This window comes from Physcomitrium patens, chromosome 13, assembly GCF_059467195.1.
Source record: "Physcomitrium patens ecotype Gransden chromosome 13, ASM5946719v1, whole genome shotgun sequence".
Lineage (NCBI taxonomy): Eukaryota > Viridiplantae > Streptophyta > Bryopsida > Funariales > Funariaceae > Physcomitrium > Physcomitrium patens.
The window spans coordinates 8,067,486-8,080,729 of record NC_143422.1 but is presented as its reverse complement, the minus strand read 5'-3'; the positions used below and the strand labels follow the sequence as shown (position 1 = coordinate 8,080,729).

The 13,244-nt window shown below is 36.0% G+C and overlaps 1 protein-coding gene across 2 annotated transcripts; it reads left to right on the top strand.

Moving 5' to 3' along the window:
- Nucleotides 1-4,443: 4,443 nt before the first annotated feature.
- Nucleotides 4,444-10,529, top strand: LOC112290725 (nucleobase-ascorbate transporter 12). Of its 2 annotated transcripts, XM_024537350.3 has the most exons (11): nt 4,444-5,009; nt 6,147-6,981; nt 7,237-7,334; nt 7,459-7,629; nt 7,794-7,894; nt 8,196-8,331; nt 8,587-8,637; nt 8,788-9,081; nt 9,219-9,453; nt 9,620-9,900; nt 10,003-10,529. In XM_024537350.3, exons 2-11 carry the CDS (start codon nt 6,372-6,374, stop codon nt 10,222-10,224), a joined length of 2,199 nt encoding a protein of 732 aa, XP_024393118.1. In that variant the 5' UTR covers nt 4,444-5,009; nt 6,147-6,371; the 3' UTR covers nt 10,225-10,529. The 2 variants fall into 2 exon arrangements, with proteins under 2 accessions (XP_024393118.1, XP_024393117.1); XM_024537349.3 differs by having other exon boundaries at nt 9,620-10,529.
- The last annotated feature ends 2,715 nt before the right edge of the window (nt 10,530-13,244 follow it).

Genomic DNA, 13,244 nt, shown 5'->3' with positions numbered 1-13,244 from the left:
TTTCTTGAAGAACAATTGAACAATAAAAAGAACAATTTTTTGAAAGATTATTTGTATATTTGTTTTTGAAAAATCTTAATAATGCTTATAGTAGATTGCAATACCACTTAAAGTTATTCCACCATTAGAAATGGATGTGGCATAAATAACAAATGATGACCTTTCTTTTGCACCATGTATGGAAATTCTTGTACCTACAAATAAAAGTTTGGTTGTATTAAACTTATAACTATTTACTTTATTATCAAAAAGTCTTAATTATGCTATAGAAAAAATTGAAATTACAAGAATTTTATTCTATGAAAAGATTATATTTTCTATCTATAATAAATTTAAAATAAATGATATTGATGAAGACATAGTAATATTAAATATCACTAAAGTATTATATGTACATGAATAATTTCAGATATTGCATCTCAAGATGATTAAAGAAAAACATCTATAAATCCTACATACAATGGCTTATAGTTCTATGTTAAATGTATTATATGTTTTATTAGCAAATTCTTTAATTAAAAAAAATATTGAAGATCTTGAATTTAACCAAGAAAAGGCTCTATAATTTTTAAATCTTAAATAAATATCTACTTTAAAACGAGGCGAGGATTTTAATAAAAAAAAATAGATAAATTTTAATAGGTATTGTACAAGATTCCAATTGCATAATTCCTATTTTAGTTGGAAAATTTTATTTTTTGAAAAATTTTCTTCTTTATTAGTCATGCTCTTAATTTTGTAGTTGCATTGCTTCTTTTGAAAATGTTGAGTAGTATGCTTAGATTTTCCACAATATAAGTCCAATCTTTGTTGATAATATTGAATTTGTTTTATTCAATGAGAGGTTTAAAATGTGCCCCATTAATTTGCATATCTTCTACTTTCAAATATATGTTTAAGAAGATGTTGGTATTGTCTTTGAATTATAAAGATGTTGAGGTTCACTTATGTTACTCTTAAATCAAAATTGAAAAATCTAATAGTCACACTTTATAGCAAAATAAATTTCTCAACTTAATATTAAAAGATCAAATAAGTTTAGCATCAATTTCATTACTTCATATTACAATCCAAATATATTATGTCAATAAATAATTATTTGAATTTATTCTTGCCTCTATATATATTATTTAATTAAAGAGCTACATGAAAATATTCTATAGATTATCTATTACATGTCTAACTTGCAAGATAAGTTTTCAACATACATAACTAATTTAATAGTATAAAATAAAAAGCATGTAAAGACTTGTGCCTTCTTTATTATTTACATTAATTATCTAAATTCTTATGTCAAGCTACCACTTTACATGCTATGATTATCTTTTTTTTATTTTTTTTTAAATAACTTATTGAACTTATAATAAAAATTTGTATGTTTGGATGTAAAATTATTATGAAATTAAAATTTCTTGGTTTTATTTAAAAAAGAATAAATTTGATTACCATAGAAAAATTATAAAATATATTTTTTGTATTTTTTGTCTTTTTTTATGAATCGCTTACAGCTTTGTATATTTTTAAGAATCTACTTAAGATAATTTCAAGTATTAAAAATAAACACTGATTTACATTTGAACAAAACATCTATTACAAAAATAGACTATAATTTTTAACATGTCAACATGATAAAAAGTAATTTGTGATGTAAAAGCTTTATTCTAATTTTATGTTTGAAAATGTACATATAAATGTATAGAACAATTTTATTAATCAGATGGATTTAATGTCAAAATGATTATTTGACATTGCTTGTTTTTTATGTCAATTAGTCTACAGTAATTATTAACTTTTATTGATAGCAATATTCAAACATCATGTAGAATGTTAATGATGTTATTTTAACTTCAAATACAAACTTACTTATTATTTTATATATATGTAAACACAAAATTTTAATGCAAAATACATCACATTATTGAACTAATAAATCTTATTTGCATTGTACTTGTTTTTCTTATGCATCACATATTTTATGATGAATAATAATATTTTTACTTCTTAATAGTGAAGTTATAAAAATATAATTAATATATTACTTGGAATTTAAATTTTAATATTTTTTATTAATATTAAAATTTTAAAATATATGAATATATTTTAACAATTTTGAGTAATAACTTAAATTTATCAACACATTACTATGCATCATTTAATTAAATTTGAAGTAAAATTGATTAATTTTCTTAATTATTGCATTGCTATTGTATAATTTAAATCATCAAAACATTAATTGATTAATTTTATTAAATAGTCAATAATTGTATAAAATCAAGTGATACATTCTGCAAGATATTTACATGATTCTTATATTATACCCATCGCGAGTGCTTTTATAAAAATCTTTGTAAAATATTATTAAAACCCAAAAATTCAAAGTATCAATTAGATTCATTAATAAATAAAAATCTTGGTTTTCAAAATAATATACTAAAAAATAAATCTTTGCAAGTAATAATTATCAAAATTTAATTCTAAAAATTTACATGGATTAAAGTGGTTGTAATAAAAATTCAATAAATTAGAACTTTCATTGTAAAACTTTCTAATAAAATTACTAATAATGGAGGATCAGGTATTAAACAATCATTTCAAAAATTGTTTTGTGTTTCAAGTTTTTAAAAATTCGACAGACTACTATTTCAAATTCTAATACGAATGTTTTATTATTATTTTTTTTTAAACAAATATTTATCTAATATTTTCTAGAACCAAGTCAAAAGTTGAAATTATCTTTATTACAAATACCTGATAAAAAAGAATTTGATTCTCTCTAACTTTAAGAGGAACTAATTGTGAAAACTATTTTCTAATAAACATAATAATGCTCTTGAAATTTGGACTAGTATCCCATAAAAATTACTTTTAATTGAAGTTCAGTTTTTTAAAACAGTTAGGATTATGATCAATATTTTTTTCGATTTAGAAAAATTCATGTATCAAATGTTTTGGTTTGTAATTGACTAATTTTAAAAATTAAATCATATAAGCCAATATTGAATATATATATATATATATATATATATACATGTACACACATACACGTGTATGTTTATCAAAAGTGTAATATTATTATATGCATTTAACACTATATCAAAATTAACAATACATATATAAATTTTTATTTTTCATTTTTTATTATTTTTGTTAATTTTAATTGTTCCAAATGATAATCTACCACACAAATAGTAAAAGCTAGTTCAACACTGATAAATCATCTATGCATGTATAAAAATCTTATAAATGTCCATTTGATACCAATTTGAAAAAAAACGTTTATTATATGAGAGAGTTATATTTTCCACACACAAATATAAATCAAATGATTGCCAACATGATGGTTAAAAATATATTAAAAAGAAACTACAAAATCAACAAACATCAGGTACTAGTTTAATAAATTTACTTCAACAGAAAACAATGCTCATGAATGACTTTGTAAACCAAGAAGGGACGTTATGGGAGTCCAATCTGGACAAAGAAAATACTCCCAAAAAAATGCATGTGACCCAATTCACTTTTGAAACATTGACCCTCCGCCGACACCCCTTTCAACTCAATTAAAGTATCACATAATTGAGAATCCAAAAGCATCCAATGAATGGCTTCGATAAAGGCCCCATTCTCAAACACAATAAAAAAAGATTTCAAATACGTTCGAGGAAATAACTTGTGCTCCTTCTTCGTGTACTTGAGAGTTCTCCAATTATTTCATACACGTCATGCTCACATTTCAATCAAATCCATTCCTCCCTTACAACCCCATCAATGCTACTCTCATCCCATTCTCCAAACTTGTGGTGAGTCCCATCACTCGCCCTGGCTCTACAGTAGCACAAAACCACACACTCTCACGCATACACTAGACACACACACTAGACATCTATGTATGCAGTATAAATATGGATATATATATACTATTAGTGTGACAAAGTTTACTAATACTAGGAAAATGAGTCACTAGTAACAAGATCTATGAGACGCGTCGCCACTCGCCGCTACGCCACAAAACGCGACGCGACGCGAGCACAGCGAGCTAGATTGCGAGGTAGAGTGCGAGGGGGTCAGAGAGCGAGCGAGGGAGCGATGAGGAGGAGGGGGGGAGTGCAATAATTGGGGGGGGGGTAATAATTGGTAGGCAGGGCAATGACCGACCGTGACGAGCGGTAGGAATTGCTCACTCTCTCACTCTCTTTCATCCTTGTTCCAAACGCACACTGTGCCACGGGCTGTAATTCATCACCGGCACCAACATCATTCTGCCCTTCCTGCTATCGCCCGAGGATTTGTGGACCCATACCGCCGCGTGTGCCCCAAGCCCGCCATTGTCCCATGCTTTAGCGAGCGAGCGCGAGCAAGCGAGTGAGAGGGAGAGCCAGACACAGCCCGGCTCAGTCCGTGATTTTGGGGCTCGGCTTCGAAGCGCACTGTCAGGCGGAACTTTTCTAATTCCGGGCTGGTCTCGCGATTCCGTTAGCATCTGGCATGCGATACGTCCCGGTGCGAGCGACATTCATCCCCATTGCGCATCGGTAATCTGTACATGGGGGTGAATTCAGTGTCGTCACGAAGTCGGGCTCTGGATTAAAAGAGTTCCCTTGTAGCACCCCTCTGCAGACGAGCTCGGAGTTTTTCGTAACCATGCGGGGAATGTAAGAGAAGCCTGGCGGGGCAGGGTGCTTGTACAGACTGCATCCCATTGTGGGTGAGAGTGAGAGAGAGAGCGAGAGGATTGCTTATATGCTTAGGGACACGGAGCCCACGTGGGTGATTTTATGCTGTTTGACGGCTTTTTGAGAAATTTCGTGTAAAGACAAGGCGAGACGGAGGAGATTAGTAGATGTGTAGACCAAGACGGAGGGATGGGGGGAGAGATGCGCAGAGCGAGCGGTGGTGACGAGGAGGTGGTCGTGGTGGCAGAGTAGCCCATGTGCGGCAGCTGACTTGCAGTGACGCATCGGCCACTTGATGCACCCATCTCAAGGGGTGGGATTTTCCTCCGCTATCATGTAAGCAAATCAAGAGACTCTGCAGGGACTACGTTCAAGAAGTGTGACTGAAGTCATGTGATGTCCTTGACGTCGTCGTTGCCGTGTGTCATCCCCGCTGTCCGTCTGTCTGCTCGCATATTGCTTTTTTTTTTTCTTTTTTTTTTCTTTTTTTCTTTTTTTGTGACAAGCGCTGCTTATTTTTTTCTCCTCTTTTCCCCCCTTCCCTCTGAGCGATCATTCTCAGCCGATTCTTGAATTTCATTTCTGTGGCGTAATTTATTTTCTCTCACTATTGTCACTTCCGTTGTTTGCAAGCTGTGTACATTGCTGCATTGTGGAGATCGTCGGGCACCTGTGCTGTTGCTTTTTCGTTTTGTTTCGTTTTTTTTTTCCCCCTTTTTTCTACTTGTGTTTACTTTGTATCTCGGCGTCGTTCTGAAGGGGCTGTGTTCTGCTTCTTTTCTGTTTGTATGATACAGCGGTGTTTTCGGCTGAAAGAATGTAGTTCCGTGCGCACTATCTCCATTGATTCTAGTGATAGCGGGTCTTCGCACTATCTCACTGATGGTGAAATCTTGCAGCTTTTTTGAGTTGTAGACTGTCTCTTTTCGGTTTGTGTCGAGGAAATCTACACGTTTTGAAGACTTACTAATGATTATCCAAGGATTGATTGTTCGCTGAGGTCGAATTGTCTCTGATTATCTTTGGACTGGAACGTATAATTTTTGTTTTCTTGACATTTCGTGAGTTTTAAGTGTATTGGTTGCTAGACCGTGTGCAGTCCTAGCGAGTAGTGCATACATTGCAGTCTTCTGATGTATCGAATGTTGTGAATGCACCTTTGATGGGTAAATCTTGTAGTTTCTGGTCCTAGTAACTGGCTAGCAACTGAGCAGAATCTGCAATTAGGTTGTTTGGTCTTTGAATCTTACTGCTCGAAATCAAGAATAATGGTATTCGAAATGCCTGAATTCCGTGCTCCTATGAAGACATCTCAATCTATCAGATGTTGCCGAAAGCCAGCCGTTCATAGTATGTAATGTCTCCAGAGGAGCTCGGATATGGACGATACTTAATTCGTTCATTTCCATTGGTTCTAGTTCAATAACTGGCATGAATCCAGATTGACAATCCCAATTTGTTTTGATGCGGCAGTGTTGTCGGTTGTAGCGGTTTCGTGCTCGTGCGGACAGGAACTACATTTTAGTTCACGCCGACCTGCCCGAGCCTTACTACGCTCATGCCATTGTGGGAGCAAGCATTGTTGATTCCGAGCAGGTGTTGTAGTGTTCTTTGCGTGCGGTCATGCCTTCGGTCGCCAATGTACAAGACTCGTGTGGGTGAGGAGGCGGAGGTCGACAGTTGAGAGTGTTGGCGGCAATGTCGGCAGGTATGCCTGGGCCGCAGCCATCTGGAGATGGAAAGGTGGTCGAATACGACTCAGAGTCTCCGTCATTAGCAAAGCTACCAGGTCCATGGCCAGCCAGCAACGACGGCCACAGCTACAATTCACGCGCTAATATGGGTTCCTGGGCTCGACGCACGAGTTTCAAGGGCATGGAGCGGGGGGCCAGCAACGGCAGCGACATTGAAATAAACCTGTCCGATGTTACCCACATCCCCAAGAATTCCCAAATCGACTCTGCCGAACATTCACCCGTCGTGAGAAGCCACGAATCAAGAGTCGCCACAAACGGGATTAGAAACGGGTTGCATGCCAACGGAACGAAGGAGATCACAGAGAAGAATGAGGTGGTCCCCTTGAAAGCAGCCGCTGGAGCACCGCCCGGGCCGTTCAACCTTGCAAAGACTAGGGACATGGATTCTGACGTGAGCAGGAACAGCAGCGGCCAGCTGCGGATAGAGCCCCTGCGAATCTTCAAAGACCCGGACGTCGATGCCATGTCTCAATCGGAGGACAGCGACGACAGATTCGTCATCTCGAAGCACTTGCACATGGAATATGAGCTTCGAGAGACGCCTGGTCTCGGTAAGCACTCACGTCTTGTCAATGAACTTGTGAGTTTGTCGATGATCGAGAGGATTGAGAAAAGCTTTCAATTGAGGAGAAACACTCGGCGACCACAACGAATTCCCTGTGCGAGTAGACGCCAAATCAATCACATAATACCCGCAATGGAGTTCGGTGGGATCTATTGTTGTGGTAAAAATTTGTGAGGTGGTTTTTATGAACTTGGGCTCCTTGTTTTCGGTTGTGAACTAAAATTCTAAAATATGTGTGCAGTGCCGTTGATCCTTTACGGCATTCAACATTATTTCTCCATTGCTGGCTCGCTCATTTTGATTCCTCTTGTCATTGTGCCTGCAATGGGCGGGACGCCTGTGAGTAGCCCTAACCCTCGGCTCGCATACCATCCTTCCTTCGGCATGCGTCTGAATTTGCGTAGCACTTATCTGAAAAATCCAGAACATCACTTGGGCTGATTTCTCGCTTGCAATCTGGCAGGAGGACACGGCCAGTGTTGTTTCAAGCATGCTTATGGTGTCAGGGCTCTCTACTCTACTGCACACATCTTTCGGATCAAGGTTGCCTTTGATCCAGGGAGCATCGTTTGTCCACCTCGCACCAGCACTTGCTATTATCTTCTCCCCTGAATTTTATAACCTCAAAGAAGATGTAAGAAACTTCTCATTATCATTAAGCCTTGTGTCTGTCATTTGGAGTCGAGTTTCCTCATTTTGGTTCCCGATTGCCTTGCCTGTTACAACTGCCTTCGCATGAGAAGAAGGCTCTAAAGCAACGCCACCACCTACTCAGAGCTATGGTGTTTTTGTTTTCAGAGGTTCAAGAAAACAATGAGGGAATTGCAAGGTGCTGTTATCATTGGTGGTGCGTTCCAAACTTTCTTGGGATATAGCGGCGGTATGTCACTTCTTCTGAGGTAATTGTCCATCAACTCCTAAGGTTCTAGTCCAAGTCAAGTTTGATAGATAAAATTCAAGTTCTAAAGTGAGCCAAGAGGGTGGAAATGGCAACCAGGCATTGCTAAGAAATTGCAAACACCATATGTCTCCACTTTCTTCTTTACGAAGCGACAGTATTTTGTACTCAATGCTCTCTAAATGTTGTCATCCTGTATAGTTTAATATAATTGATTGGGGTCTATTTTAGTCTCTTTCATTTGAGACTGTTTCCGTGTCGAGTGATAGCAAGAAACCGATCTTGTGAATGTCTAAGTGCAGGGTAATTAATCCAGTAGTCGTAGCACCGACTGTAGCATCTGTAGGACTCGCCTTCTTTGCCTACGGATTTTCAGTCGTCGGCAGGTGTGTGGAGATTGGCATCCCGCAAATTCTTGCACTTGTGCTCTTTGCCTTGGTAAGTTGGTGAGCTGGTGAGCCATTTAATTTTCCTTTTTTCCATCACCTCTTCTGCTGCTCTGTACATCTCTGCTTGCTACTACACCCTTTAAATGAGTCTAGCATTTAGAGGTTCTGCAATTTGTCTACTTCTAAGTACCTCGTAATCATATTTTGCCTCCCTATCATGGAGGCTAGGATGACCAGAACCACATAAAGTTAATAAATCTACACATCGCAATAAGTTTGTCACCGTTGCCTGTTTCTTGTTCAGTACCTCCGGAAGCTCACTGTCTTCGGCCACCGAATTTTCCAAGTGTATGCTGTAAGTCACGTCTATTTGCATCTCTTCCTGCTTCGTTCTGTTTATTGCTTTGCAACTATCTCAAATACCTGTGAATGTTACCAAATGTCATAACTGGCTGTTTGTTTTTCGTGGAACTGATCCCTCTCAACTGTAATTTGGACCTCACAGGTGCCGCTGGGACTTGCACTAACTTGGGCATATGCATTTCTGCTGACGGAGTCCAAAGTATACAACTACTCGGGATGTAGCTTCAGCCAACGACACAATGCGACAGCAGTGCTCACGCCGGAGTGCCAGGATCGGATGGCAACAATGCTCAGTTGTCGAACAGACGTATCTAACGCCCTATCCACTTCAGCATGGTTCCGCTTCCCGTATCCATTCCAATGGGGGGTCCCTACGTTTCATTGGCAAACCGCAGTGGTGATGATGGTAGCATCAGTTATTGCTTCGGTTGACTCGGTTAGTCTCATCTCCGTTACTGAAAGGTTTTTTGTAATGTAGTCAAATATTGTTCTAATCATGGCCTCCCGACTCTGCCAGAATCCACTTCTTCTAAACTCTCAAGGGAAAAGGGTATGTGAACTATGAATTTGCAGGTGGGCGCCTACCATGCCTCATCACTCTTGGTGGCATCTAGAGCACCTACTCACGGAGTGGTGAGCCGGAGCATAGGGTTGGAGGGGTTGACAAGCGTGTTAGCAGGATTCTGGGGCACTGGTTCAGCGGCTACCACGTTGACCGAGAATGTGCACACCATTGCAGTTACCAAGATGGGCAGTCGTCGCGCTGTGGAATTTGGTGCTTGCGTCCTGATTGTTGCGTCAGTTATTGGTACGTTGTTTCCATATCAGCGGATCGTCTCAGACATACGTTTGTTGTTGACATTCCTCCATCAAAAGGTTGAATACCCGTGATGAAGAGAGTTCTTTCAGAGGATCTGTGTCGGTGTGCTGGGAGAGAAATTGTACTGAGTAGGTAGTCATTATGGGATGCGCAGGAAAAATTTCGGGATTTATAGCAACGATACCACAGGTGATTGTTGCAGGGCTCCTGGTTTTCATGTGGACAATGCTGGCTGCCATGGGCTTATCCACCTTGCGCTACAGCGAAACAGGGAGCTCCCGAAATGTGTTGATTGTGGGGCTGTCCCTATTTTTGTCGTTCTCTATCCCATCCTACTTCCAGCAGTACGCGTATGATCCTAGCTCGTCACTGCCCACTTCTTTTCAGCCATACAATGTTGGTGCTCAGGGACCGTTCAACACCAGTAGTAAGAATGTAAGAAGGAAATTCCTCATCACCGTTTTCCAGTTTTTCAGTGAAGATTTATCGCATGAGCTCGTCGTCACTGACCTCCCCATTCCTGTGTTTATGTGGCAGGCCAACTTTGCACTAAACACCATCTTTTCCCTTCACATGGTGATTGCATTTTTAGTGGCCTTTGTTCTGGATAACACGGTGCCAGGCAGTCGACAAGAGCGTGGCCTCTACGTTTGGAGCAAGGGCCGGACAGCTCGAAATGAACCTGCAGTAGTGAAAGACTATGGATTAGCATTCGGTTTGAGCAAGTATTTCAACTGGGTGAGATGGGTGGGCTTATAATGTGGAAGCATTTTGCTTAATGCTTGCAGTATAAAGAGTAGATTGTCTAATGTACTAACTTAAGCACATGGGTTTGTGGAAGAAACACGATATCTAGTGAAAGTGCTTCACCACTGCATCCTATCTGGTACGTTAAATTCTTTTTCCGGCCCGAACTACAGGGTCGATTGAACGAACTTACAGCAGTCCACAAAGCTGAAAGAGTGGAGCTCGCCTCTTTTGTAACAAATTACCAACCTTAGTGATCAGCTGCCTTGCCATGTGACTTGATCAGCTTCATATGAAATGTTTCTATTTATGAACTATTTCTTGGTGTTGGTTCGAGAATGATTCCTACTGAAACCCGACCTTCTGGTGAAATCATTGAGCACAACGTGTGCCTCAAGTGGTAGTGCTGTTCTCACGAGTTTGTTTGTTTTTTTTTGTTGTTGCATGACTTCCTTGGAAGGGAAGGCAAACGCAAGCCAAAACATGCAACGACTTGTGCCTTATGGAATCTGCTTTGAGGCTTACGATTGTGATGTGTGATGAAGATTGGAAAGATGCATCAATGACAGTGTGTAGCAAAACTGAGTCAAACTCTTGTAATCCTTGATCAACAATGTAGCGAAATTGGCAATAGGTTATCATAAATCATAAATTGTGCAAGATAATAGTTTAAGGTACATTGTGATAGGAAAAAATGTCTCTTTCACATTAATATGTACAAGAAAATTGTATTTAATGGAAATTGTGTTCCTTGATATACTTTTGCATCCTCCATTACAAAACAACTTAATAATTTGTCCACTTGCTTGTACTTTTATTAGCTAAAATAGCTTGGATTTGCTTTGGTTTGAGCCCTACAACATGTAAAGCTCTTCTCATTGTATCAACACTTATAGTAACTTGACATTCTTTGTGCAAATGTTAGGCAACTTGATCACATACTTGCTCACATATCATCTTTGATACATTCTCTCTTTTGTGCATAAGTGAGTACTTATGGTCAATCACTACTACAACCTCAAAGATTAGTCAATTTCTTCTTTCCAATTTGTGCAATACAACTCATTACTTATATCTCTTGTAGAAGTACCAGCTAGCAATATTTATACAAAAAGAATTATTAAGGTGTATTCCAACACTAGTAAAAAGCTTGTTTAGGTACACCATGATTATTGAACAAGATTGACAAAGAACATGTTGAAAGCTTTTAGCTGAAGTATAATCCAAATGCACATGAAAATTTTAGTTTTGCAATGTTAAATTCTTCTTCTTCAACCTCATTGTATACGATGTGGAAAAGCATGCAAAATGACTTAGTTTTATTGTACATTGTATATGGCAATTTTAATCCTTCCAAGGAGTTATTGATTGATAATACATTATTTGAATAATATTCTATATTGCTAATGGAAAGTGAATTTATAAAGATTAAAAAAGCTAGATATTATCTTTAATAATATAAACTTTTCTTATAACCAAAGGCAAAGATTTAGAGGTATAATTTTTCAATGAAATATAATAGTTAATTAGAATTATTTATTTTATTTTTTATTTATAATTAATATAATTGTAAGTTTGGATTACATACCATTGGAAGAATAGTTGTGACAGCTCAACCATTGGATTACAACAAATGTGTTGCTAAAGCCACTTAATTAAAGGTTCCAATAAACTAAAGGTAGTTGAAATCATAGTATTAAGGTAATTAGAGTGGTTGCTAAAGTGAAGAGAGGTCCTTAAGCAAACAAGTTGTGGTATGTAGATTGATAAGCTAGAATAATAGGTAAGTAGTTGAAGTCAAATAAATAAATAAATAAATAAATTTTATTTTATTTGTATAATTTAATAAAGTGATTTATTTTGTGATTATGATTTTTTAATGATTTATTTTTAATATTTTTTGAACTATTAAGATTATTATAAAAAAATCATTAAGGTTAGAAGAAAGGATTGTTAGAGTTTTTTAGAGGTAGAATTTCTCAATATTTGTAGTGTTTGTTAGAATTAGGAGTATTTTTTTGGTTTTTATTTTTAATGGAAAAGAATTCACAAATTTTATATGATCTAAATTCATTCTTAGAAGTATTTATGACTGCATTTGAAAAAAGTGATTGACAAAAGAGAAAAGAAACAAAGTTTTAACTTTTATAACAATAGTCATAGTAAGTTATTATTTATTTTGTTGAATTTCAAAACCTTACTTGTAACATGGATTGAAATGAAAAATCTCTTATTTATCAATTTCAATATGTAAAATTTTTACTATTAATAATGTAAAAAAAAATTATTAGAATAATTTATTATTGAAGTTATTTCATAAAACAAATGATTCTTTCAAAGATACTAAGAACAAAGATTTTATTAAAGAAAAACAACTCAAGTCATGACAACAACTTCAAAGTTTTTAGAAACTTAATTTTTAAAGCCAAATCCTAAATAAATTGATATAATTTAATTTAAGTAATTAATACTAGAAGAAAAAAAAAACAAATGCTACTATATTTTAGAAAAGCAAGTCATAAGGTATAAGATTGTTATATTAAATCAAAGGGATTCAAGGCAAGGAATGTAAATTTGAACATAAAAAAGTTGAAAAATAAAGCTGGCCAATTGCAATAGGGGCCTTTTAATTAGATAACTATAGACCATCAAATACAAATCTCATATTACTACCAAATCTTATATCTTGTTTTAAACAATCTATGGTTAATTACAAGTTTAAATTATAAATTTCTAACTCAATTATTTTTAGACACTTGAGCCTTGATATATTTTATGGATAGAAAATTTATATTACAACAAGAATTTATTCTTTCAAAGAAGTTTTGACCAACTTCAATGGAAATTCTTGATGGAAAACCACTTACATTTGGAGACATCATAAAGGAAATTAAACTATTGAAAGTGACATAAAAATATCAAATATCTAATATTATCTTTAACATCATTCAATGTCCTTCAAATTAAGTGGTATTTAGCCTCTCTTGATTTGATATATATAATCTTGATATTAATTTAATTCTTTTAATATG